This window comes from Taudactylus pleione, unplaced genomic scaffold (assembly GCF_031769625.1).
Source record: "Taudactylus pleione unplaced genomic scaffold, aTauple2 ptg000105l, whole genome shotgun sequence".
NCBI lineage: Eukaryota > Metazoa > Chordata > Amphibia > Anura > Myobatrachidae > Taudactylus > Taudactylus pleione.
This window is the reverse complement of record NW_028284507.1, coordinates 7,840,521-7,866,478: the sequence shown is the minus strand read 5'-3', so window position 1 is coordinate 7,866,478 and position 25,958 is coordinate 7,840,521. Positions and strand designations below refer to the sequence as shown.

The following is a 25,958-nucleotide window of genomic DNA, read 5'->3' as shown; positions in this document are numbered from 1 at the left end:
CCACTCCCCACCCCCCTCGACTCCTCTGCCCAATAATACCTACAAGGATCTAAACTATCCCTTGGCATGATTGAAATTAGTTCAAGGACCTGATTTCATAAGCTGTGAGCATTAATTGAAAAGCACATAGTAGGCAGTCATTTTGTGAGTTGAACCAGTGTTTATGAGATTGCAGCCTATCCATACATTAGAAACTCTTATCACTGTGGCACTCAATGTTCAATTTTTGAGGTACTTGTCCCTAATGAATTGACTGCCTGCATACTCTGGAAAATTATCAGTCCACAGAATGTCTGCCTCCATTGTATGAATGAGGTAAGAGCTCATGTAAAGTAAAATTATAAATAAAAACTCCCAGCTATTATTCACTTCAAAATGAAAGTGTATTTCTGTAACAGGTAATAGTATTACATAAATATCAAAAAAATCAGGCATGTTTATTTAACATGACAATCTTAGATTATTTCTTGCATATAACAGTCATTTTAGCCACATACACATATGTACAGAAATATAAAACACAGTAATCAATTTTGCACCGGCAGAATAATATGCTTTTTTGTTGTTGTTGTGTTTTAACCTGTAAAAAAGAAAAAAAAAAAGACAAATAAAGTTCGATACCCAGAATAAAATAGCTTGTTTGTTGCTTTCAGTGTGCTTAGATCATCATTTGGCATGTACTGTATAACATGATGATGATTGAACAAGGTAACCACACTGCTCAAGGTTTATCCAGGGTTACAATAATGGATGCTCCTGGCCAAATGCTATCACAATCTGCCCAGTGCTGATTGTTTTAGCAGAGAAAGAGGAGATTGCATCCAACAATGATACTGAGGGGCAATGCTCAAAGCCTAGTGTTTGGTAAGCCAATTCTGCTGCCATTTATTTTTTTGGCTTCTTGAAAATGAGTTGTTGGAGTCTTTCTTGGCTTACATTTCATCTAGTCAGCACCAGTATTATGTACATAATTATCATTAAAGATAAAATGCAGATAAATTTCTTGCTCAATGCACTAACATGTTTTCCTCACTTACAGTATGCCTCGGTTCAATTACTCCCAACAATACTCAAAGTACTTATTGTGAACTCTATCCGGACAGTCCCATTAAAAGGGGGGAGTCCAGATTCATACCAAAATTAAATAAAAAAAACGAAATGCAAATGGAGTTTTATTCTATTTAACTCATAAAAACAACATAACATTCTGCTTACTAAGGAGGGATTATAAATCCACATCAGAGATAGAGGACGTTCCTCTGCTTTGGGCCTGGTTTGGACAGCAGGAACAATGCAGAAATAGCTAGATGGCAGTGAGTGCTGGACGCAATTACATCAGCAAGTGGGCAACATCTGCAAGAGTCTTTACAAATTATATCTGTGCCCAGTCAGATTACACTGCCCCCACCCGGCTACTCCTTAATGCCTCCCGGCCAGTTGTAATGAAGTAGGCCGCAAGAGGCGAGAAACGTTAGAACAAAGGCTTTGATTGGTATTTATCCTCCTCTCTCCTTGTATAATGTGTACCAGTGCTTTTAAATAGTATGTGAAACGTTAAGAGCCACTAACCATTAAACTGGCTAAATTTTAATCCTGCGACATTCACGGTGTACATGTAAAATTCCTCTGATGTGTGAAGACATTTGTTATGGGGGTGTCGGGGCAGTTAGGAAAAACAAGAATCCTCACATACAGGCCTTATGAAATGTGGTAAGTATGTGTGGACTGCAATGTAGCTTAGCCAGCGATAGGGAAAATAATTATCGGTAGGTATATAATGAAACAGATGGAAAACATATAGGACAGGTCAGTGGATAGTCAAGGAGCGGCACTTACTGACATATGGTCACAGGACTGAGCACACCTTAGAATTTTGTAATTTAGAAATTACATCATCCATCTACACTGTATTCACATTTTCTCTTTTTACTTTCAAAAAGAGAATAAAAAGTTATATCAGTTCCAAACAAGTTACTTTATTGTTCAAAATGGAAAGACAGGTTTTAATAAAAAAAAAAAGGGAAAATAGGCAAATTTCGTTGTTTTAAAAGAGACTCTTCCATGTATTCTACACCAGTATATCCCTAGCACTGACTTATTATGTGTTTGTGTGGGCAGGTGGGGTGGGGGGAATGAGTTGTGGGTTATTGTTTAGACAAAATTGAACAATTAAAATAGGGAATATGAAGAAATGGAATCTGTTTTCCGCAGGGGAGACAATGGGGAGTAGGTGGGACCTGGAGGACCGGACACCAATAGCAATGCTTTTCAATCCCAGTATGCTCTGGTCCTTCCCCCTATACCCCACCCACAGCCTGAGGGCAACTCAGTTTTGTCACCAAGCCCAAGACAGGAGCAGGATAGGAGAGAATGAAGACTGGTACACCGAAGAGTCACACTCTCACACAGAGAAGGAAAAGAGTGACCAAGAGAAGAAACCCTTAGAAGCCAGGTGCGTCAGGGTGGGTGCCCTGTGGAAAAAGTTAACAAGGGTAAGTTGTTCAAGGGCTGGGACGCTCCTAAGCTGAAAGGAGAGCCCTGCACCCAAAAGGAAACCTCCTGAAAGGCAAATGAATCAAAGGCATAGAAGTTAAGAAAGGTGTGGACAAAAGACCAGACGGCCGCCTTGCATAGCTGTTCAGCAGAGCCACCATTCCGGGCTGCCAACGAGGGACCCACAGAGCGAGTAAAATGAGCATATACTGTAGCTGGCACAGGAAGGCCAGTCTGTGTGTAAGCCTGTGAGATAGTCCTGCAAATCCATATGGCCAGAATCTGTTTGTTAGCTGGCCAACCCCTCTCATGGAATACATATAAGATGAAGAGGGAGTCTGATTTCCTAATGGAACTAATGATCTTCAGAGCACAGACCACATCCTAAAAGGCCTCACCTGCCTAGAGGTCTGATGCTTGAAAGGCTGGAACCACAATTTCCTCATTAATGTGGAAACGAGAAAGAAAGGAAGCCCGAGCGTGTTCTAAGAACAGCCCTGTCCTAATGAAAGATTAAAAAGGGGGAGCGACTTGAAAGTGCCCCTAAAGATACCCTATGGGCAGATGCTATAGCCAGAAGAAACAGTGAGCCACTTGACATCCACTGATTCCAAGGGTTCAAATGGAGGTTCCTGAAGTGCGTAAAGAACTACTGACAAATCCCACGGAGCCACAGGAGAGACAAAGGGAGGTTGTATACGTAGAACACCCTGCAGGAAGGTGTGAACATCCAGTAGAGCAATTCTGTGCTGGAACCAGATGGACAGAGCAGGGACGTGCACTTTCAGATATGCTAGGCGGAGTCCAAGATCCAATCCAGCCTGAAGAAAGGCAAGTAGTCTAGAAATCTTAAAAACTTCAGTGTCATAGTTTCTAGGGCCCCACCACTGGAAATATGTATGCCATACCTGGTAATACATCCTGGCAGAGGCCGGTTTGCGAGCTCTGATCATGGTCTGGACAACAGAGCTAGAAAATCCCTTTAGGCCTTTTGGACCAGCAGGGCCTTGCTTGGGTCTGATGGAGGGCCTGTGCAAATGAACTGCTGGGGGAGTCGCCTCAGGAAGATGATGGCATATCCATGGGAGACCACTTCTCTTACCCAGGCGTCTGTTGTGGTCTGACGTCAGAACTGGGCGAACTGAAGAAGTCGGCCTCCCACCCTGGGAGAGGCCCGCCCCATCAGACTGAAGACTTGTTTTCAGATTTGGTAGGTGGGCATCTAGTAGCCCAGGTCTGTTTGGTCCTAGGCTTGGAAGCCTTAGTTGATGCCTTGAAAAGGACTGGCCCTTTAGCTTTTCCTTGAGGACGATAGGACCGAAAGGATGACGTCCGAGGCTTCGCATTATATGCAGAGGGCAGGAACGCTATCTTGGAAGCTGCCAAGGTAGTCACAATTTTGTCCAATTCGGGGCCAAACAAAATATCACCTGAATAAAACAGAGACTCCAAAGCCTTTTTAGAGTCCACATCAACTTTCCATGAGAGGAGCCAAACAATACGGCGGGCTACTACAGAAGTGGCAGATGCCTTGGAGGCTAGGAGAGCCGTATCCATAGCTGTTTCACCCAAATAGAAGGCTGCATTTCTAATGTGAGATATTTAGGGCAGCTGTTCCTTCGAAGCATCAGAGGGAAATGTTTCTTCTAGGGCCTCTGTCCAACTCTCAATGACCTTAGCTACCAAGGCCGTAGCCCTAGCAGGACGAGTAATAGCTCCTGTAAGAGAGTATATAGATTTTAAACATGCTTCCATCCGTCTATCCGTAGTCTCCTTCAAGGAGGTTGCAGTAGGGATAGGTAAAGTACCATTTTTGAACAGATGTGTCACGTGGGAATGCACTGCTATAGAAACTTCCCATTTAATGCAATCGGTAGCGGGAAGAGGGTAAAAGGAACTTAAACGCTTAGGCAGCTGAAATCTTTTACTGGGCATATTCCACGCCTCACTTTTATGATCAGATAGATGATCAGAGTGAGGAAATTCTGGTAAAATTACCTTCTGTTGTTCAAAAGATGGCTGTTTTGCCTTAGGAGCAGGCACTGTCTCTTCTATTTGAAGAATAGATTTTACAGCTCTCGCAAGTGCAGGTATATTCAATTTAGAGGGGGGGTTCCTCATCTCCCCTGAATGGGAGTCAGAGTGAGAGAGAGGTCTGCATCTTTGCCTCCCCAGATGATAAAACAGAATCTGATAGCTGGGTGGACTAGGAAAACACAACACGCTTAGTAGATTTACTAGACAAGGGTCTCTCTTTTTGCAGCATTTGCTGAAAGGTTGTAGAGGTATCCGCCAGACACTGCACTGAGGTAGAAAGTACATCTACCCATGGGGGAGGCAAAGGATTGCAGGCAGTACCTGCTGTGGCCATAACATAGGGGGAGCTACCACAGGGACAGTTAGATAGTCTGCAATTTTTGCCAGCACCTGTGAAAAAGTAGCTCAGGGTGGGTCCTGAGGAGAGGACACCGAGGCTGATGCGCCCAGGGCAGTACAACACGTTACACAAAGACCATCCTGAATGGGGTCCTCTGAAGTTACAAGACACCAGAGTGAGAGCAGCAGGCTGCTTGTCATTCTTGCCTCTGCCAGACATAGCTGCAAGAAAAATATAATACACAATCTAACAGTGCAGTGAGCAACCCAGATGTATGTGTAATATGGCACAACAGCGATATACAGTATGTGATAGGCCTCACAAATATATGGAGATGTGAGGTACAATGAACCCCCTATAAGTTAGTATGCCAATGGGGTTATAGCACAAGAAAGGGAAAGGTATAAGCTGACAATCATATGAAAAGAAACAGACAGCAGCGCTAGCATAAGTCACATACTATGCAGACTATACAATATAACTGCAGTGGGCACTAAAATCAACTACACAGAACGTAGTGGCTGGTAGGCTATAGCGCTATATAACCTGGCCATTGGGAGAGGTATACAGGGAGACTGGACCCAGCATCCCGGGAGACCAGAATGCAGAAAATGGCTGCCGTGAGTCTCAAAGGGGGCAGAGGGTGAGTGAGGAGCAGCAAGACTGCAGTGGATGGCGCCCTGAGCTGGGGAGGAAGCTGCAGGGAAAGCGCCTTCTCCCCTATGCAGATTTTAACCACCGGGTTCCCTGGCCTTACAAAAGCCCTGCACCAGTGTTAGTAATGCCTTGGCGAACCGGTCTCCACATCAGCACCTCCGGTCTGTCTCCCAAGACCAGAGGTAAGACTGCGCGCAAACACGCGGGTCCCCGCGAGTGGGGATCTGTCTTACCCGTCCCCTTGATTCCCGGCTGCAGTCTGGGGAGCCTCTGCTAGCTAGATCCCCCTCAGAGCCCCACCAAGAGTACCTAGCCGAGGGCTGGTGTCACGGCGCCGCAGAGGGGTGATGGAGCAGCAGTGAAGACATCCCAAGGACTGTCTCGTGCTGTTGCTCATAGTAGAGAAATGAAAATAAAATTAAATAAAAAAAATAAGCTTGGGCTGCTTAAAAGCAGGACTCTGTTAAAACGGTGATCCAGCTCCTGCCGGACACCAACGAAACTGAGTTGCCCTCAGGTTGTGGGCAGGGTATAGGGGGAAGGACCGGTGCATCCTGGGATTGAAAAGCTTTGCTGTTGGTGTCCGGTCTTCCGGGTCCCACCTACACCCCATTGTCTCCCCTGTGAATACCTATGGGCCCTGAAGAAGAAAGGGAAGTTTTATCTCTGGGAATAAGGATAATCGCTTTAAGATTAATTAGCAATCTTTTAATAGGTTGTACAAAATGAATATGTGCTGGCTCCTACTATATCCTAGTATGTTGTTTATGTGGAGTGCTACACAAACAGCAAAAGCGCCACCAGATATATATATGTGATGTAGTTATGAGACCGGCGGCCGCATGGCCACCGGTCTCAATCCCGACACTACAATCCCGGCAGGGGATTTAACATGGGCGTCGAAATACAGGCGCCTTTATTAATCCCGACGCCAGGACCCTGACTGGATTCCAAACTGATCGTCCAGCGCCGGAGGTAAGTAGCGATGTAGCCGAGGACAATAGGGTTAGGTTTAGGGACCCCCTAAGGGGGGAATTGGGGTTAGGCACTCCCCTGGGGAGGGTTTGGCTAGGGAAAGGGCGGGTAGGTTTAGGAACATGGGAGGGAGGTTAGGGAACCCCCCCGCCCCCGGGATAGTTAGGTTTAGGGTGCGGGGTAGGGGGGGTTAGGTTTAGGCACTAACAGGGGGAGGTTAGGGTTATGCACCTCTAAAGGAGGGTTAGATTACTTACATCCGATGTCGGGATTTCCTCCGCCTCGGGCTAGTGCTGTCGGGATTTGAACCTGCGGCTACACAGCCGTCGGCATTTCAATCCCATTCCATATATACAGAAGGTGCTAAACTCCACTTACATACAGTAGCATAACATTATGTTTAAACCAACCATAGGCATAAAAGTATCAATAAGGATGGTACCCCTAAAACATTTAGCCAAAATCTAATCTAATTTGATTTCCTCACAACTGTCTCTCTATGCCCAGCAGGTAAAGCACCTTTGTTCATCATCTTATTAGGTCAGTGTATAAAGAGTTTGGGCTCAGTGTCAGAATTACACATTATCAGGTTTGCAACACAAAGGTGTGCTGACTGGTAGAGGTAGGTCCGACGCAAAACAGAAGAGAAAAGAGCCAAGGCATCTTAAAGCAGGTCTTCCACATAAATGCCCCATGCTGTAACAATTGAAGTCAGACGCCACCACATTACAGGATATGCAGAGAAAGAAGGGCACAAAGGTACTGGCAGCCTGTGTCTGACAACTGTGCACGCTCCTGCATGGCAAATCCCGGTCATGTGGGTTTAGTGCCTGAAGGAACCCAGTAACAGGCTGCTGAAGAGGACCGTTAGCGAACATGAATACAACATTCACGCATTGATAAAATAGTTATGTGGAGCTGCTCTATAATGTACATCGGCTACGTAAATGCTGGGAAAACTTCTCACAAAAACATTTTAGTGTAAACATAGTCCATAATGACCTGTCAAACATAATAAAGGAAAAGAAGATAGATTAAATTGCCATGGAAGCCATAGCGACAAGTCTTATTAATGTGAATAAATATACAGCAATATTTTAGATTTTGCTTATGGTTTAAGCTAACCAGTTTTATTTGCAACTTTAAATGCATATAAATAAATAATAATAAAAAAAATAATCATACAGATATTAGTATTCCAGGGTTGCATTTAAAAAAAAAAAAAATATATATGATATAATTCACTTGAACAGACCTAGACCTATGGAATGGTCACATGTCTACAGGCCTGGACAGACACTGCAGGAGCGGGAATACCAGTATTAGGGCTACAGTTCCCTTCTCACAAGCAGTACTCCATTGTTACTTTTCAAATAAAAGGAGACTCCGTACACAAATGTAGTAAAAGGACAAGTCAGGGCTACCTTGCTGCTCGCGCTTCTGCAAATGTACTGCCATCAGTCCTCACTTCCAATATGCAAGTAAGAGTAGGTGACCTGTAAGGTCTTTAAGGCTTTGCGGGTGAAATACAGTAGAAAGAAAGGTTTGTTAGCAAAAGATATACATCAATGGTTGATGACAAGAGACACATATGCTCACAAAACGGGGCTCCTTTACTGCAGAATTACCTTGCTGAGCATCACACACAATATATATGCAAATTTCATTTGGTAAAAAAAAAACCTGCATTGCAGGGTGCATTGTATTTTTCAACAACTATTTACAAAAAAAACCCCAGCTCTTGGCATGTATATAACATTATATACATGTATATTTCTGGCATGTGATGTTTGGCAGAATAGCATACATTCTGTAAGAGAAGGTTCCAAATGTTCCTCAGGAACCTAGCAGGAAAAGAGCTGCAGTATAAATGAAACAGAGACATCACTTTTGATCCTGAACCAGCACAATTGTTCAGCAAAATCAATGGCAGACAAAAATAAAAAAATGCTCCCTTTTTACATATTGAGGACTTCATGTGTGCAGCTGTTTCCTCAGCTGTCAGGGCTGTCCTGCGGTCCTTCTACCTCCACCCGTTTCTCAGGAGACGTGTACAAAAAGTTGCAGCAGATATACAGTGGGAACAAGAGGAGGCGGCTGTCCAGGTTCATCACCACTTGCTCCTGGAGGACAAGTAAACAAGAACAATGCAGTCATAATAAGAAGGAATACACAGATGGTAGAAGCAGCCACACAGTGCTGTAAACAGGATGAGCTGGAGCAGATAGCACTCTCCCAACAACAACCCGTGCCGTGTTATCATTTAGAGAGCATTATTTTTAGCACGGGCAAAGTTTACCCCAATCCCCAATAGGATTTCATGTAGAGGAGTGAGGAGAAGCCGCACATGCTGACCATTCTTCTGTCATATAATGGTCATTAAAACAAAACCCAATGCATCTGTTCATAAATATGAAGGCATTTTATCAAGACTTTCTGCCTTTAGTTAATGGGATCAGACATGGGGAATCGGCTAATGAGCAGTCCTGTGCTATATTATGTAATTCCATAATAAACAGAAAGCTGCTTGGAATTAACATTATATTCCATCTCTCATATATTTAGAGGAAAAGTTCAGTTCCCCTTCAGGACAGCTATACATCTATCTATATAGATTTTTCTCAGTATAAACGTGAATGTAACACACAAACATTTATAACTATTGTTGGGAGGATACTGTAGGCTTCCCCAGTACGTTTAACTTGCTGTAAAATAGTCAAGATGCATAGAAAGGTTTTGCTCCTCTCCAATTACATACAACCCAGTGGCTTCCACCTCATAAATATTGGTTTGGCTCACAACATGGCTTCGTCTACTGTGTGATGGTAACAGGGGTTCTTTAGGCGAATAGAAAACCTGGTTCATACCAAACTGGACTGAGCAGACAAAGGATCAATCTTTATAGCAGAACCTTATATAAGACGACTGCTTTGCAGAAATCAAAGGGAACCGTAATAATACATGAAACAGAATGAAGTGCTAATTCCCATTACTTCAATGTGTTCCTGCTCTAAAAAGATGTACTGATGACATCAGTCCTGTACTCTGCGGAGTGTCTCAGCTCCACAAGACCAACTATTGTGGAGAACATAAATTAGGGAACACTCACTGCACAAATTATCGTTAAACCAATAAGAACATGGAAATAGCAGTTATCTCTGAGAAGTTTATCCTAAAGGATCAGCAACCTCCCTGAGCAAGTGCAGGTGCGTGTGTGTTAAACAGTTATTTGAAGTCACATAAAGCTATCAGAATTTAAAAATTCTGTAATGTGAAATGTAGTTTTCCAAAAAGATATAAAATCTACAAAGTACATAAATCATTGCTGTAATAAATCTACATAGCTCTGAAATAAAAGCTCGGAGGTAACCAGAGCCTGCTCTATTAGGCCCATCTTCTGACACAGAAATGCAGGTGCTAGAGCCGCAGGCTGATAATGTTGCTCGTTCATCTTCCTTTTACAGAACATTTCTCTCCTTGTGTAAATGTCAGCATGTCTGGCACTCCTCACTAGTGTCTCTGCGTCAGGCAATCCTCCAAGCAAGATGACACATTTTCTGTCTAAAGACTTTGTATGTACTACATGAAGTGGTAATATCACTTAGCCAAAAATATTAGGGTGAGATGGCCGACAGACAGGACTTTCAGTAGACTTTCTTCTCCTAGTTACATCTCCATAGAGCTAAAACTGCCATTGGAGTGAATTCACTCCACGACTCTTATTATGTAAATATGTAGCCATTGCTGTTCTTGTACCTCATATAGTTATAAAGAGGAGACTCTCAGCTACTGTTTCAAAAACCTGCACAAAATAAAAATAATGAACAATTCGTTTTTCATGATAGTGGGGGACATGTATAAATGCTTGGAGAGATAAAGTACCAAAAAATCAGTTCCTAACTGTCATCTTTCAAACACTGGGGGAGATGTAGGAAGGGGCTGACATGTGTAAAATTGGTAACTGTGCACGTCATGTGCTGCAGATACTGATTCCCTGCATGTAGCAATACATCTGGACCTGCTACACCGCCATAAATAGGCAAAGCATTTATCGCCCACTATCCACCTCATCATACGCGTACATCTCCCCCAGAGCCTGTAAAATTACAGAAGCTGATTGGTTGGTACTTTATCTCTCTCCAAGGTTTGATACATTTCTTCCAGTGTCCCTTTAAGGCTGTAATTCTGGTTAACATGCTAGTTGCTACCATAGCCATAGGGGTAGTTAGAGAGCACTGCTCCCAGATATAAAATGTGCTGAGTGAGGAGACCATTACTTTCAGGGCTTCCTAGTTCTTACTCTTCAGAGTGAATTGGGAGCAGAAATATTTTTTTCCCCCATCTTTTGGCTTTGAATAGTCTATAGCAGTGTTTCTCAAACCCTGTTCTCAGGACACCTAACTGTTCACGGCTTGCATACCACTAAGCTGGTGCACAGGCATATTCAATACTAACCATCACATTTTATAAGATGTGGTACATTAATTTCTGGCGGACACTTTCTACAGGTCCTGGAAAACATGAATGGTTAGTTGTCCTGAGGACAGAGATTGAGAAACACTGGTCTCTAGGTAATGCTCTCTCAAACCCCAAATCTAAAACCCTTTGCTCTCCTTCTATCTCTGTTGTGCAGGGAATCAGTGACAAGTGCTGTTGGTTAAACATTTCCTGTCCGGCATAGCTTCTGGCATGGAAGACCCCAGCAGTCTGCTTTTTGGTATAAAAAGAAGCAAAATGGCAGCTATATGAAACATGGACACCTGAGCATGCACAGCTAGAGGTGCTCCAGGGTAACAATGACACCTTAACAGGGCTTTTCTATCTGCACATTGGGGGGTGTAACATTGTACAGCTATAAAAGTGGCAGGAGGGAAAGGTTAACAGGCAGATTAGATCAGCTAAATGCTTGTCATCTTATAACAAATTCTATGTAACCAAGTAATCTTGCTTTCTATATATGCCACTACTGTATACTATAGCACAGGCATTCTGCTCACACCATATACTAAATGTCCTTTTCTCGTGAATTTTAAGCAAATATCCACAATATAAATATAAATTCAGCTCTGGGAACAATTATACATGTATTGTGATACATTCCTTTCAATCAGATGTGTACTAGACATAGTGACACACACATGAATAAAAAGAATTGTCATAGTAAGGATGTAACATCCATGTTTTTGCCCCCTCTGCTCCTTTCCCCTGTGTTTTAATTAAAGCCGGTTTTTGCTCTCCAGCTATAGAATTATTTATAGCATGGTCTCCATAGAGGACAGGGCTAGAGTTCTAGATCATTTCCAACAACCCTAGAAGTACAGAAACATACCTGATCTTTCTCAAGGCTGAGGATCTGATATCCACTGGTCCTATTGCAGATTACTTTACCATTGTTATCGAAAGACACCAAGCGTAATCTGTGTACACAATAGGCAACAAAATTAGCAAGATGAGAGAGAAGGAGAGAGAGAAAGAGAGACAGAGACTGTTGTTACAGTATATAGGGGGACAGAGGGTCTCATTCAGACCCGGTCGCAAGCGCTAATGCGCTCACAACCGGGTCGATGGTTAGCCCTGCGCACGTGCAGTTACCGCACTGCGCGTGCACAAGCTCCGGAGCGAGAGAGAAACTCTCTCGCTCTGGAGCTCTCTACAAAAGGGGCGGCTGTCGATGTTGATCGACAGCTCGCCCCGTTTTGTAGGTGGGCCGAGGGGGTGGTTTAAAAAACGGAGTAGTTCCCTAAGGAACGCCTTCCGTTTTGTGGGTGGCCGCACTGACATCAGTGATGTCAGTGGGGAGCTTCCTGCTCGAGAGCAGGAAGCTCCCTGGGGCTTGCGGTTGCAGAGACCCAACCTTAGGGTCTCGTCGTAAGCCCCGATGGTCGCGATGGTGGTCACCATTGCGACCATCAACCTGGTCGGTCGATAAGCTGTGCTTAGCTAGCGACCAGGAGGCCGCACTAAAAAAAAAAAAAAAAAAAGGAAGCGGCCGCCCTCATTCAGAGAGCGCGATTGCTTCTTGCGACCGCCTCTGAATGAGGGCCAGAGTCCTGCTGGATGTGGTCTGTTATGAGTGAACAAGCATAAAGTATTGTACTGAAATACAGTAATACAAATAAGAAAAGCACATCAAAAAGCTAGTCCTCATTATTTGCGGTTTTAGCTACATATATATTTTAGAGATTAGAGGCAGGGAACACAATATAATACAGGCTCTAACATAGGCGATGATATAGAACACCAAAGGAATAATGGGAGAGTAAAACAAGCATGTACACCAACTAAAACACTAATTTGCATCATATATTAAATATGTTAAAGTTCACAAACAGGCAACAGTTACTAGTTTGAAACAATTAGAAGACAAAACTAACTATGCAAGTCATGGTAAGGGACAGACTGTCAAAAGTGGAGTACATGGTAAAAGAAATTACAGCAAAGCAAGAAAAATACAGAGTTACCAGTATTCATACCACTTCATGTTGTATTTCTAAAATGACAAAAGTCTATATAAATGTGTCAAGAAACAAAAAGGTGACTCTTGTTACTGCAGCAATTAGATGACAGTTTCTAAAGAAGACTTCAAAATAAATTGTCAAAAATATAATTTGGCTTTAATTACAAATAATGACAGATTTTACCTGTACATTATTGATAGTTTTGATTTTCCCTACAAACTAACATTTTGTGTACCCCTAGCTAATCCTCTTACCACTGAGCATAGTCTATTCGGTAGGAGGATATTCAGGATTCTAGCAATTTGTTGGGTATTAAGAATTACAGCAAGTGCTGAAGTCATTCTACACATCCTATTTGCCGCTCCCTATCACTTACATACTAGCACATATTACAGCAGAAGCAGCACACCTTACCTGAATGCAATGTTCCTCTGCGGCTGCAGATTTGCCGCTCCCTATCACTTACATACTAGCACATATTACAGCAGAAGCAGCACACCTTACCTGAATGCAATGTTCCTCTGCGGCTGCAGATTTGTCGCTCCCTATCCCTTACATACTAGCACATATTACAGCAGAAGCAGCACACCTTACCTGAATGCAATGTTCCTCTGCGGCTGCAGATTTGTCGCTCCCTATCACTTACATACTAGCACATATTACAGTAGAAGCAGCACACTTTACCTGAATGCAATGTTCCTCTGCGGCTGCAGATTTGCCGCTCCCTATCACTTACATACTAGCACATATTACAGTAGAAGCAGCACACCTTACCTGAATGCAATGTTCCTCTGAGGCTGCAGATTTGTCGCTCCCTATCACTTAGATAGTAGCACATATTACAGTAGAAGCAGCACACCTTATCTGAATGCAATGTTCCTCTGCGGCTGCAGATTTGCCGCTCCCTATCACTTACATACTAGCACATATTACAGCAGAAGCAGCACACCTCACCTGAATGCAATGTTCCTCTGAGGCTGCAGATTTGTCGCTCCCTATCACTTACATAGTAGCACATATTACAGTAGAAGCAGCACACCTTACCTGAATGCAATGTTCCTCTGCGGCTGCAGATTTGCCGCTCCCTATCACTTACATACTAGCACATATTACAGCAGAAGCAGCACACCTTACCTGAATGCAATGTTCCTCTGAGGCTGCAGATTTGTCGCTCCCTATCACTTACATAGTAGCACATATTACAGTAGAAGCAGCACACCTTACCTGAATGCAATGTTCCTCTGCGGCTGCAGATTTGCCGCTCCCTATCACTTACATACTAGCACATATTACAGCAGAAGCAGCACACCTTACCTGAATGCAATGTTCCTCTGAGGCTGCAGATTTGTCGCTCCCTATCACTTACATACTAGCACATATTACAGCAGAAGCAGCACACCTTACCTGAATGCAATGTTCCTCTGCGGCTGCAGATTTGCCGCTCCCTATCACTTACATACTAGCACATATTACAGCAGAAGCAGCACACCTTACCTGAATGCAATGTTCCTCTGCGGCTGCAGATTTGTCGCTCCCTATCACTTACATACTAGCACATATTACAGCAGAAGCAGCACACCTTACCTGAATGCAATGTTCCTCTGTGGCTGCAGACTGACAGAGCCGCTGCATGGCTGGTTCAGGGTGTTTCTTTTAAATATGATGTAGCGGTTGGTGTAAGTGACCAACAAGTCAAAACCAAAGTTAAATCCAGTCCATCTCCAACAATACTGTGTAGAGAAGATATGGGTAAGCAAACCATGTGGCTTTGTGGAATCTTAGGAAATATACAGATTGTCTATATATACTTCATTACACATTATGAATTAACATATTCCTACTTTGCCATGTAAATATATGGGGGCATGCAGAATGTCTTTGGTACACTGTGATTCTTGTTTTGATAGGCAACATATCAGAAGTTTAAAAAGGTGAGGGCGTGGTCATTGCTATTACAGGGCAGCATAGGACTGACAGCTCACACTCACATACAGATGTGTCCTGCTACATCTGTGCTACGTACGCGGCAAATCGCGGCACGCTTGGCGCAAGGTGTGTGCCAGCGAGCCGATACGTGCACTGCATTCGCACCCACGACTCCATGCACGGTGTGTTAGCAGTGCTGCAGGTAATCGCATGGCGCGATATGTGCGCATATTTGTAGCACGATCGGTGAGGATGTAAGAGCATCTATATATGCCACTTTCTGAAGGCCTAAAGTACGGTGTATAGCCCTATTAAAGGAGAACTACGGGAATACTACCATTAGCATTAGTCTAAAGCAGGGGTCTTCAACCTTGGCCCACCAGCTGCTCTGGAACTACACATCCCAGCATGTACTGCCACCTTTTTGATATAACAGCATGCTAAAACTATGGCAGTGCATGCTGGGATGTGTAGTTCCACAGCAGCTGGAGGGCAAAGGTTGAAGACCCCTGGTCTAAAGGTTTAATTTGCTACTTCATGCATAACAGCGCAGCCCCACAGATTTATGTTTTTTTTGCAGTAAGTTTTGTAACTTTCTCAGTGGATCTTTTTTTTCCTTTTTGTGTTTCCTCCACTGATCTGAGGTTTCCACTCATGCCTAGGAGAGTGCGACATTATAGTCACACTATACGATGTGTGACCCAGCGACTATGCAATGTAACGATATATCACGCATGCCATATACATTGCGCAATCCAATGTACAACGCTGAGATGTATTGTTATATGCTGCATGTAACAGCACCGCGTCGCTCATTGCATCTTCCCACGTGCTGTGCAACACAGCATATGGGACGATGCGACAAACAACAGTTGTTAAAGATGGATCGGACGTACACACTATATGATGTGTACAAAATATCATTCTGATCCGCATCAGGACAATATATTGTATGATATACCGTTCCAATCCGCATCAGAACAATATATATTGTACAATATAATGTGTACCCCAGCTTAAGTCTAAGCCAGTCAGTCGCCAAGCTCCTTGGCAGTCACGTGATGGCAGAAGAAGGGGCTTGTGATGGGGATTATGCTACGACTGTTCCAAAGCCTTTCTGCTCACTACATCACCACATGACTGGTTGCCATGGTAATCGCAAAGTGTTGTAGCTTGAATAAAATCCCTAAGAAAAGTTTAGAACTCAAGGAGCCGTATTCAATTTGAGCCGAGCCGCGATACTTTTTCGCGGCCCGGACTTTCCGCCTACTTCGCCTGTTTTGCAGGCGGAAAAGTATCATGCGCGTGCACGCTTCACCCTGTATTTAATTTGAAAGTACATCAAAACGGGACACGGCGACACTTGAACAGGTGGACACTACTGTCAAATTTGAGGAAATCAGCCTGACACCACCCAAATGATGCTCTGACATGGGGGTTAACTATGGTACCCCCCGATTTGGCTTGCTGAAGGTATTTGGGTTTTTTAAACGGGCTTAATAGCCGCTATACAGCATTTTTTTTTAATAAGTAGTGCAGAATAGTATTTGGGAGGTTTTTTTTATGAAAATAACTTATCCTAGCAAATTTGGGGTACTTGAAAATGGGGGTCAGCATATTTAAAAGTTGCTAAAGTGAAGTTCAAAAAATTGTGAAAAATTCACCTGCCAAAAGCACCTGCAATCAAAAAAACACTTGGGGCATACTTGGGGACCCCCCCAGAGACAAGTTCGCTAGTTTTTAACTGTCCAACATTTTTTTTTTTGCCCCCTTTTTCAAAGTCATTTTTTGGGGTGTCCTTAAGTGCTTTTTACATTTTTTTGACACAAATTACCTTTGGGGGACTGTCTGAAGGCTGCAAGTGGGTTCCCGCAACGTTGCATCCCAAAACCCCAATTCTGCACTTTTTTCCGCTTCCCATTCATAGGCGAAACTTTTCCGCCTATTACATTGCATTGACTTTCTGCCTAGGCGGAAAGTCTTTCAAACTGAATACGGGGTAAAAGCCAAACAGGCGAAAATGACGTCATCTGCGAAAAATTTCCGTCAAAAACACGTGAAAACTGACTTTTCGCCTCAAACTGAATACGGCCCAAGGTGTCATCAGACAAGAAACCATATTTATGTTAAATCCCTCTAATTATTATTATAATTAACATTTACTTATATAGTAACAGCAAATTCTGTTGAGTGTTACAATGATAAAACAAAGCAGTAATGGAAGACTAGATAATAACAAAGTAGTAAGAGCAGGGCTGTTAAGAGTCAACCTGTGCCCCATTACTGATGAGGAGGCATGGCCTAATCATAGGAGGCATGGCCTCTCCCCCTTAGAAATTAAAAAAAAAAAACTATTTGTAGTGCTGCTTCACTGGGGAGTTGAGCGCTGTGAGCCCCTCAGTCCAGTGCAAATCCAGGGGGTGAGCGATCAGTGTGATCGCTCCTCCCCGCAGGAGAGGAGACTGCTGCTGCTCAGCGGTAGCAGCAGTCTCCCACTGCAGCCCAGCAGCATGTGCTAAGCTACTGACAGGTGAGAGGGAGGGGTGGCGTTGGACCCAGGGCTCCTTCAACAAGCCCGGGCAATTCGTTCCGGCTCCCCCCTCCTCTCGGCACCCCTGAGTACAGCAATAGGTCCCTGCTTACAAGCTTACTATATAAATGAGGTTTGTTTCTTTAAGTATAGTGTAATAGAGGCTTAACAACTTGCACAGCCAGCTTCTTCCATTGAGACTAATCAATATGAGCAGAGAAGCCATACAAGTATATACAACCTGTGTGACCTATTTAAGTCAGGTGTTCTGTGCGCCATCCATTTATCTTCTTTACAAATCAGTATTCTGATAAGTGGCCAATAAATTCAGAAGATTACACTAGACGTCTCATCCCATCCAGTCTGTACATTTTCTACCAGCTGTAAGAAAACTTCTTTCTATATTACAAGCAATGCTGACCTTTGAAAAAATGTAAAAAAAAACTAGTGTTTCTATCATAAGGGCCACTAAATCTAGAACGTTTACAAAACATAACATCACAGAAATTAAACTAAAATGGCACTTTAGCCAGCTGGCTGCAATTCTTTAATCCCTACAAGTATATCTGATGCTGGTGGTCCTTGGTCATGCGACCCGCAGGAGCGCACAGTCGTGGGTACACATTAGATGATGTGCCAGATAAATCGTTCTGATCCACCACAAAACTATATATCGGACGATCCTGTCTTAGTCTGTTCAACATGATATGCAGTCCAGCTGTCATTGACAGCATCAGTTTCCATGGAAGGGACTATAAACTCTTACAGTTCTGGACACGGACGCTCTGTTCCCAGTGGTGAAAGTGAGAGTTATGTATAGCTGAAATTGGGACATTGTCACAAAAAATGCTGTAATATGACAATGGTGCCATCACATGGAATGCAAGGGGGAGCCTGTCAGTAGCGATCAAGTGTACTCTCGATCAAACAGTAGCTAATATGTCAGATACCAGCTATATGAAATAAACAAATTATTTAAAAAAAACAAAACTTTTTTTTAAGTATATCCATGTAAATTAGACTGCTTCTAGTCCCTCTGTCTACATAATATAAGAGACAAACATACCTGGTATCTCTATACTCAGGACAAAGATATACTTTGGAGTAACATTTTACAGGGTTTACGAAGTCATGGAAAAGTCGTTTTTTGCTCAATTTACTTTCTTTAATTTATTTCAATATGTTGTTAAAAGTATTGCTGATCTATACAACAAAAAATAAATAATGAAGGGGCACGAGGCATTGCCAACAGCATCATATGAACGGTCAGGAAGCATGGACTGAGAAGGAAAACCAGCAGCAATTAGACAGGTGCAATTATTTGCATTCAGAGGTCAGAGTGCTTTTACATACACACCAGACTTGGAGCGGTCGCAAGTGCACCGATATAACACTTATGTGAAAAATACATTGCATTGATTTTCTAGGACTGATGAAAGAGGAAAGTGGCACTAGAGAAAACTATCACTTACGCAATTAAAATGACGCTGATTAAAAAAACAAACGTATATATAAGAGCAGAACACAAAAACACATTCTGAAAAATCTCATCGGATCAGAAAACCTCTACAGATTAACTGCATGAACATAATGACATTTTGAAAGGAGTAAAGCAATTGTACATAAATACAGATAATGTGGGTCATTTAATGCTCTTACATCTCCATCTTTAGCAAGTCTTCTGCCACATCGCATACTGTTGCTTTCCAATTCAAGTTTATTGATTTCTTGAGGACTAGGACAGATAACAGGTATATTGCTTTTATTACACATTGAACATGATACAAAGGTCAAGAAACAAAAGCTTTGTCAACAAAAGCTCTGCTGGAAGCCTTATTGTAAGGCTAGACATTGACTTTAGTGTGTCTGTGATTGGTTAATGAGATGTCCTGTCACAGTTTAGCAAAGGAAAACCCACAAAGCATCATTGCCCTGTTCAACCATTTGTATAAGTGGACACTGCTGTATCTTGTTCAACGCAAATTCCCATTAAGCAGATATATTTTAAACTGTACCATTAAAGCAACAACAGAAAAAATAAGAGTTATGGTATGACATACCTTTGTTAACTCTTTTTCTTCGAGGTCCATGGGGTCCACAGCCATTACATTGGGGTATGAATCCCGGTCACCAAACAGTTAACACAAACGAGTTCTCTGCTCCCAGGATGCACTGGGGTTCCTCCTCATATACCCCACCCCCTGCCTCAGGTAGCCAGTTCGTTACCAAGCTCAAGCAGACAGAGACAAACAAAGGGTGAGATAGAAAAGACCCATACTCACGAGTCCAGACTCTCAAGAGAAGAACTACGGAAAAACCTCCCCCAGAACTACAGGTGCGTCTGGGTGGGTGTCCTGTGGACCCCATGGACCTCGAAGAAAAAGAGTTAACAAAGGTATATCATTCCATAACTCTTATTTTCTTCTTCGGGATCCATGGGGTCCACAGCCATTACGTTGGGGATATCCCAAAGCACTAACCCTACGGACGGGGATGCTCCTGGCTCTCGGAAGAGAGGAGAATCCTACGCCCGAAGGAGGCATCCTGAGAGGCAAAGGTGTCAAAGGAATAAAATTTGACAAAGGTATGGATGGAAGACCATGTGGCTGCTTTGCATAATTGCTCAGCAGAAGCACCCCAGCGGGCCGTCCATGATGGACCAACCGCCCTAGTAGAATCTGCTGTCACTGAATCCGGCACCCGCATACCAGCCTGTGTATAAGCCAATGAAATTGCCATGCGAATCCACCTGGCCAGTGTCTGTTTACTGGCTGGCCAGCCACGCTTATGACAACCATAAAGCACAAAAAGTGAATCGGACTTCCTCCATTTGCTCGTGCGTTTAACATAAATTCTCAACGCACGGACCACATCCAGGGAAGCCTCACCTTGTGAGAGACTTGTGCCCTGAAATGCTGGAACTACTATTTCTTTATTAATATGAAATTTAGACACCACTTTCGGAAGGTAACCCTGCCTAGTAGGTAGCACTGCTCTATCTTGATGAAATACCAAGAACGGCTCCCGGAAGGAAAGCGCAGCTAAATCCGACACTCTACGTGCAGATGCCATAGCAAGGAGGAATACCGTCTTTGCTGTTAGCCACTTGATGTCTATTGAATTTAAAGGCTCGAACGGAGGAGCCTGTAAAACCTTCAGAACTAGAGTCAAGTCCCACGGAACAACCGGGGAACGAAGGGAGGCTGAATCCTCAACACCCCCTGAAAAAAGGTCTTTATATCTGGTCTCAGAGCAATTTATGTTGGAACCAGACTGAAAGAGCTGACACCTGTACCCTTAAAGAGGCCAGACGGAGCCCTTTTTCCAGACCGCTTTGAAGAAAATCAAGCACTCTGGATATCAGGAATTTATGTGGATCATACCCTTTCAGTTCACACCACTTAAAGAAAATATGCCAAACCCTATAGTATATACAGGCTGAGGATGGTTTCCGTGCCTTCAACATCGTGCATATAACAGACTCGGAAAACCAATTCTTCCTCAAGACAGAGGCCTTAAGAGCCATGCCGTCAGCGATAGCCGATGAAGATCCGGGTACCAGCAGGTACCCTGTAGCAACAGATCCAGTCTCAATGGCAGAGGCCATGGAGTGTCTATGGAGAGAGACCGTAGATCTGTGAACCAGTGCCGTCTCGGCCATGCCAGAGCTATTACTATGACAGTGCTGCCCTCTTGTTTGATCTTTCTGACAACTCTGGGCAGAAGAGCAAACGGGGGAAACAGATATACCAGCTTGTAATGCCACTTTACTGTCAGTGCGTCAACAAACTCGGCTCTCGGATCTCTTGTCCAGGATCCGTACCTGGGAACCTTGTTGTTCCTTCTTGATGCCATCAGATCTATTTCTGGTAGACCCCACCTGTCCACAAGGTTCCGAAAAACCTGTGGATGTAGGGCCCATTCTCCTGCATTTATCTCTTGCCGACTGAGAAAATCGGCCTCCCAATTCAGGATTCCTGGAATGAACACGGCAGATATCGTGGGCAGATGAATTCTCTGCCCATACCAGGATCTTTGATACCTCTGCCAAGGCAGCCCAGCTCCTTGTGCCCCCTTGATGATTTAGGTAGGCGACCGCGGTGCAATTGCCCGACTGTATCTGCACCGACGTGCCCTTTAAGACTTCCTGAGCCTGTACTAAAGCTTTGAATATAGCTCTTAGTTCCAGGATGTTTATCGGTAGCCGGCTTTCCGCCACTGACCACTTTCCTTGGAAAGTGTGTGACCCCGTCATCGCCCCCGAACCTTGAAGACTGGCGTTGGTTTTGACTAATGTCCAATCCGGCACCCAAAAGGGGCGACCCTGAGATGCTTTGTCTGCAACCACCAGGTCAGGGACAACCGTACCTCTGGAGAGACGCAGCAGCTGAGACCTGATCATGCGATGATCCTTGTTCCAGCGAGACAGAACTAATTGCTGCAGTGGTCTGGAGTGGAACTGAGCGTATTCCACCATCCTGAAGGTGGCCACCATCGACCCCAGGACCTGCATGGCTACTAGAACGGATATATGCCTGTTGCGAAGCAACCTGCGTATTCGTGATTGTGGGGCAAGAATCTTCTCCTCCGGCAGATATATTTTCTGCACCACAGAGTCCAATCTCGCTCCCAAATGACATCTGTTGTACCAGACAGGGTGACGACTTTTGCCAGTTTATGATCCAGCCGTGACTGTACAGACATGATACTGTCAGCCTCAAATGATCCTGTACCTGCTGTGGGGACTGCCACAGCAACAGGAGGTCGTCCAAGTAAGGCAAAATCCTGACGCCTTGGCATCTGAGGCATGCCATCATCACCGCCATCACCTTGGTGAATAACCGAGGGGCTGTGGACAGGCTAAACGGCAGGGCCTGGAACTGAAAATATTCCTCCCCTACCGCAAAATGAAGAAATTTTTGATGAGCCTGTGTGATTGGGATGTGAAGGTAGGCATCCTGTATATCTAGGGATACCATATAGTCCCCCTGTTCCATTGCCAACACAATCAATCGCAATGTTTCCTGAACCCGGGGTATCGAACAAATTTGTTGAGCTCTCTCGGAATCAGAATAGGCCGGTATGACCCGTTCGGTTTCTGAACCAAGAACAGATTGGAGTAAAACCCCTCTCGGAACTGATTCTTTGGCACCGGAATCACTACTTCTGATGCTAGCAAGGCAAGAACAGCCTTCTGAAGGGCCAAAGCTCTTTCTGAACCCACCTGCGGGTTTACACAAAAGAACCTTTGCGGAGGAGTCCTCCAAAACGTCAGGGCGTACCCTCGGGAAACAACTCCTCGAACCCAGGCATCCTCCGTCGTGAGGTGCCAGGGCTCTGAGAACCGAAGTAGTCGACCCCCCACCCTGGGATCCCCAGGGGGAGGCCCGTCCCATCAGGCCACAGGTTTATCCTGGACCCTAGATCCTGGACGTTTGTTCTGCCAGGGCTTCCTGGGTCCTGCCTTTTTTGGTGGAAATCTCGCTGAAGCCAGACCTTTGGCCTTGCCCTGCGGCCGAAAACCCCCGAAAAGATGACCTCCTCAATTTAGACGAGGTTGCTGATGGCAAACCTGCCGTCTTTGAGGCTGCCAGAGAGGATACAATTTTGTCCAATTCTGGACCAAAGAGAACACCTCCTGTAAATGGAAGGAATTCTAGGGCCTTTTTGGACCCGGCATCTGCCTTCCAATGCTTCAACCAGAGGATCCTATGTGCCACCACGGACTGCTGAAACCTTAAGAGGAAAGGATCCCTGCATCCAAGGCGGCATCTCCCAAATAAGAGGCCCCTTCTCTAACAAAGGAGCTCATATCCAGTTGCTCCTTAAAGGCATCTGGTAAAGACTCCGTTAGAGCTCTTGTAACCCAGGCAGTGGCCATAGCTGGGCAGGTGGCCGTTCCTGCCACCAAAAAAATTGATTTGAGACAAGTCTCCAGTCTCCTATCCGTGGTTTCCTTCAGTGAAACTGCTGGGATGAGCAGAGTGGTACGTTTAATCGGCCGTGCCACATGTACATCAACAGACTGTGGATTCTCCCACTTGGCACAGTCCTCTGCTGGAAAAGGATATAGAAGCGCCATTCTTTTAGAAGAATGGCTTATCTTATCCGGACGGACCCAGGCTTCCTCCATAAGTTCTGATAAATGTTCAGACTTTGGGAATTCTGCCTTAACCACTTTCTGGCGCTTAAACAGGGGGGCTTTCCTAGGCGGAAGATCCCCTTCCTCCATATTTAACACCGATTTTACAGCCCTTATCACAAAGGGGACATCGGCTACTGGGAAATGATCATCACCCTCCTCGGAGCTAGACTCCTGTGAAGAGTCCTGTGCCTGTTCCTCCTCCTTGGAGGCACTGGAGTACTCACCCATATGAGGCGATACATGGCGCCTAGATTTAGGATGCTTTGGCTTGACAGCCTGAGGCTGAAAAACCCCCGAGGATGATGCCATAACCTTACCAGCACCAGGGTCCATCCAAGGCGGCCACATCATGGGCATAGGATGCATCTGCTGAGGCAAACCCCAAACCGGTGATACCGGGGCAGCCAGCCGTTCCGCCACCTGAGCCATAACCTGAGAAAATGATGCCCAAGGAGGCTCAGGGCCTGAAACAGGCAAACTTAGTTGGTGTGGTGGCTGTCTGAAACAGTTCCCACAAAGCCCATTTTGTAGAAAGTCCTGTGGGGACAAACCTGCCTTGCAGGCTACACAGGATATCAGCAACGGGGCTCCCGCCATCTGACCCTCAGACTCCTTAGACATAACACTGGTTCTGAGTGTCTATGTGCTACTTTCTACTCTCAACCCACACACCTGTAGCAAGGGAAGGGGAGAGACAGTGACAGTATACAGGAATTACAGTTCTTTTACAGAAGAAACAGTATCCATAAACAACAATCACATGTCATGCATAAATACTCCGCGAGCCATATGCATATAAGCTCTCACTACCACAATCAGCCTAAGCTTAGGTAGGATAGAGCCCTGTAAACACCTAAACCAGCAGTAGGCAAGGTATACAGGGAGACTGACCAGCGTCCTGTAGGAGCAGTGTTCAGAAAGCAACTGACATACACTCTGGCTGCCCTATATGGAGGCTGGGAGGAGCAATCCACAATCACTGCGCCAGAGGACTGAACTAGCGTGTGGATTGGGGGCGGGGCCGCCGGGGAAGCGTACCTCCCCTATGCTGCTTGGACCTGCCCGGTAAACTGACCTGGCCACCGCCACCAGCCCAGGCTGGTCAGGAACATCATTATCCCGGCGGTCTAGGCTAGGAGACAAGCCGTATGCCTCCTGACTGCAGCGCGCCTCCGGCCAGTCTCACCGCCGGAGGCCGGACCACCACGTGGTCCCAGCGTCAGCGGCCGCCGCAACCAACGGCTTACCTGCCATCCCCTTGATCAGGTTGCGGTCCAGGCCCTGAGAGCCCCTGCCGAATCCCCTGCCATGGACCTGCCAAGGCTAGCGGTGCTGGAGGAGGTAGTTGCAGCGCGTGGCCGGTGCGCCTCCAATCAGGCACGAGGCTGCTTCCAGGACAGCTCAGACCATCCGCTGAGATAGAGAGTTAAACTCCCTTTTTTTTTTTTTGTTACTCGTCTGCAGGACTGCTCCAGCAGTCCCACTGTCTATGTGGTGAACACACCAAACAGGAAGAACTGGCTACATGAGGCAGGGGGTGGGGTATATGAGGAGGAACCCCGATGCATCCTGGGAGCAGAGAACTCGTTTGCGTTAACTGTTTGGTGACCGGGATTCATACCCCAACGTAATGGCTGTGGACCCCATGGACCCCGAAGAAGAAATAAACAAATCATTATGGCAGACTAGGAGGAGAATCTCGATAAGAACTTTATTTGTTGGTTTATTTCATCAGGTTGCTATTAAAGAATGATATTTCTGCAGAGTTTGAACAGTGTCATGTGACTACTATGGCAAACAATGTATCTTTGGAGTGAGCAGAAGTGCTTTGGAATGACCCTCTGAGCTCAATCTGCTGTGTGCACTGTAATATCCCCCCAGTCTCTCCTCTGCCATCAGGTCACATGATGACAGAGCTGTGTGTGTGAGACTGGCAGCCATACTTGTGTACCCACCCCACAGAGACATTTAAAAATAAAGGCAATAATGGTTTGTAGGAGGATAGCTAAGAAAAATGACTGCCAAATGAATGCTTACAAGGGGTTGCAGTCATGAAGCCAACGGTCGAAATGCCGACCGCCGGCTTCCTGACTCTGCAATCCCGACAGGGGAATAATGATAGGTGTCGAAATCCCGACGCCTATCATGATCCCTACGCCGGGAGCCCAACGCCCGGTATACCGATTGAAGGTAAGCTGGGCAGCGGGCGCGGACAGCCCGCGCTTAGGTCCGGCGGTCATTCATACCGATCCCCTTACAAGGTACTTAACTTGCTATTGAAGCAAAAAAAAAAAAAATCTATGTGGAATTGGTACTCAAAACTGGTGCAGAGCCATAAAAATTGGGAGCAGATAAAGACAGTGTGGGAAGTTCCAAATAGAACCTCATTCTGGAGAG

The 25,958-nt window shown here is 44.9% G+C and overlaps 1 protein-coding gene across 3 annotated transcripts in view; it reads right to left on the bottom strand.

Moving 5' to 3' along the window:
• Positions 1-418: 418 nt before the first annotated feature.
• Positions 419-25,958, bottom strand: part of GMCL1 (germ cell-less 1, spermatogenesis associated) — a 124,918-nt gene continuing 99,378 nt past the window's right edge. Inside the window, exons 12-16 of one of the 3 annotated variants that reach the window (XR_015878264.1) lie at positions 19,076-19,151; positions 14,545-14,690; positions 11,832-11,919; positions 7,927-8,625; positions 419-580 (exon numbers count right to left, since the gene is read on the bottom strand). Coding sequence is in view for 1 of the 3 variants with exons in the window: in XM_088470828.1 (XP_088326954.1) it covers positions 8,497-8,625; positions 11,832-11,919; positions 14,545-14,690; positions 19,076-19,151 (439 nt within the window). In the remaining 2 variants the exon portion in view is untranslated. Of the gene's footprint in view, positions 581-6,129; positions 8,626-11,831; positions 11,920-13,374; positions 14,691-19,075; positions 19,152-25,958 lie in introns of those variants that run through there. The other 2 variants (XM_088470828.1, XR_015878265.1) reach the window with 2 other exon arrangements.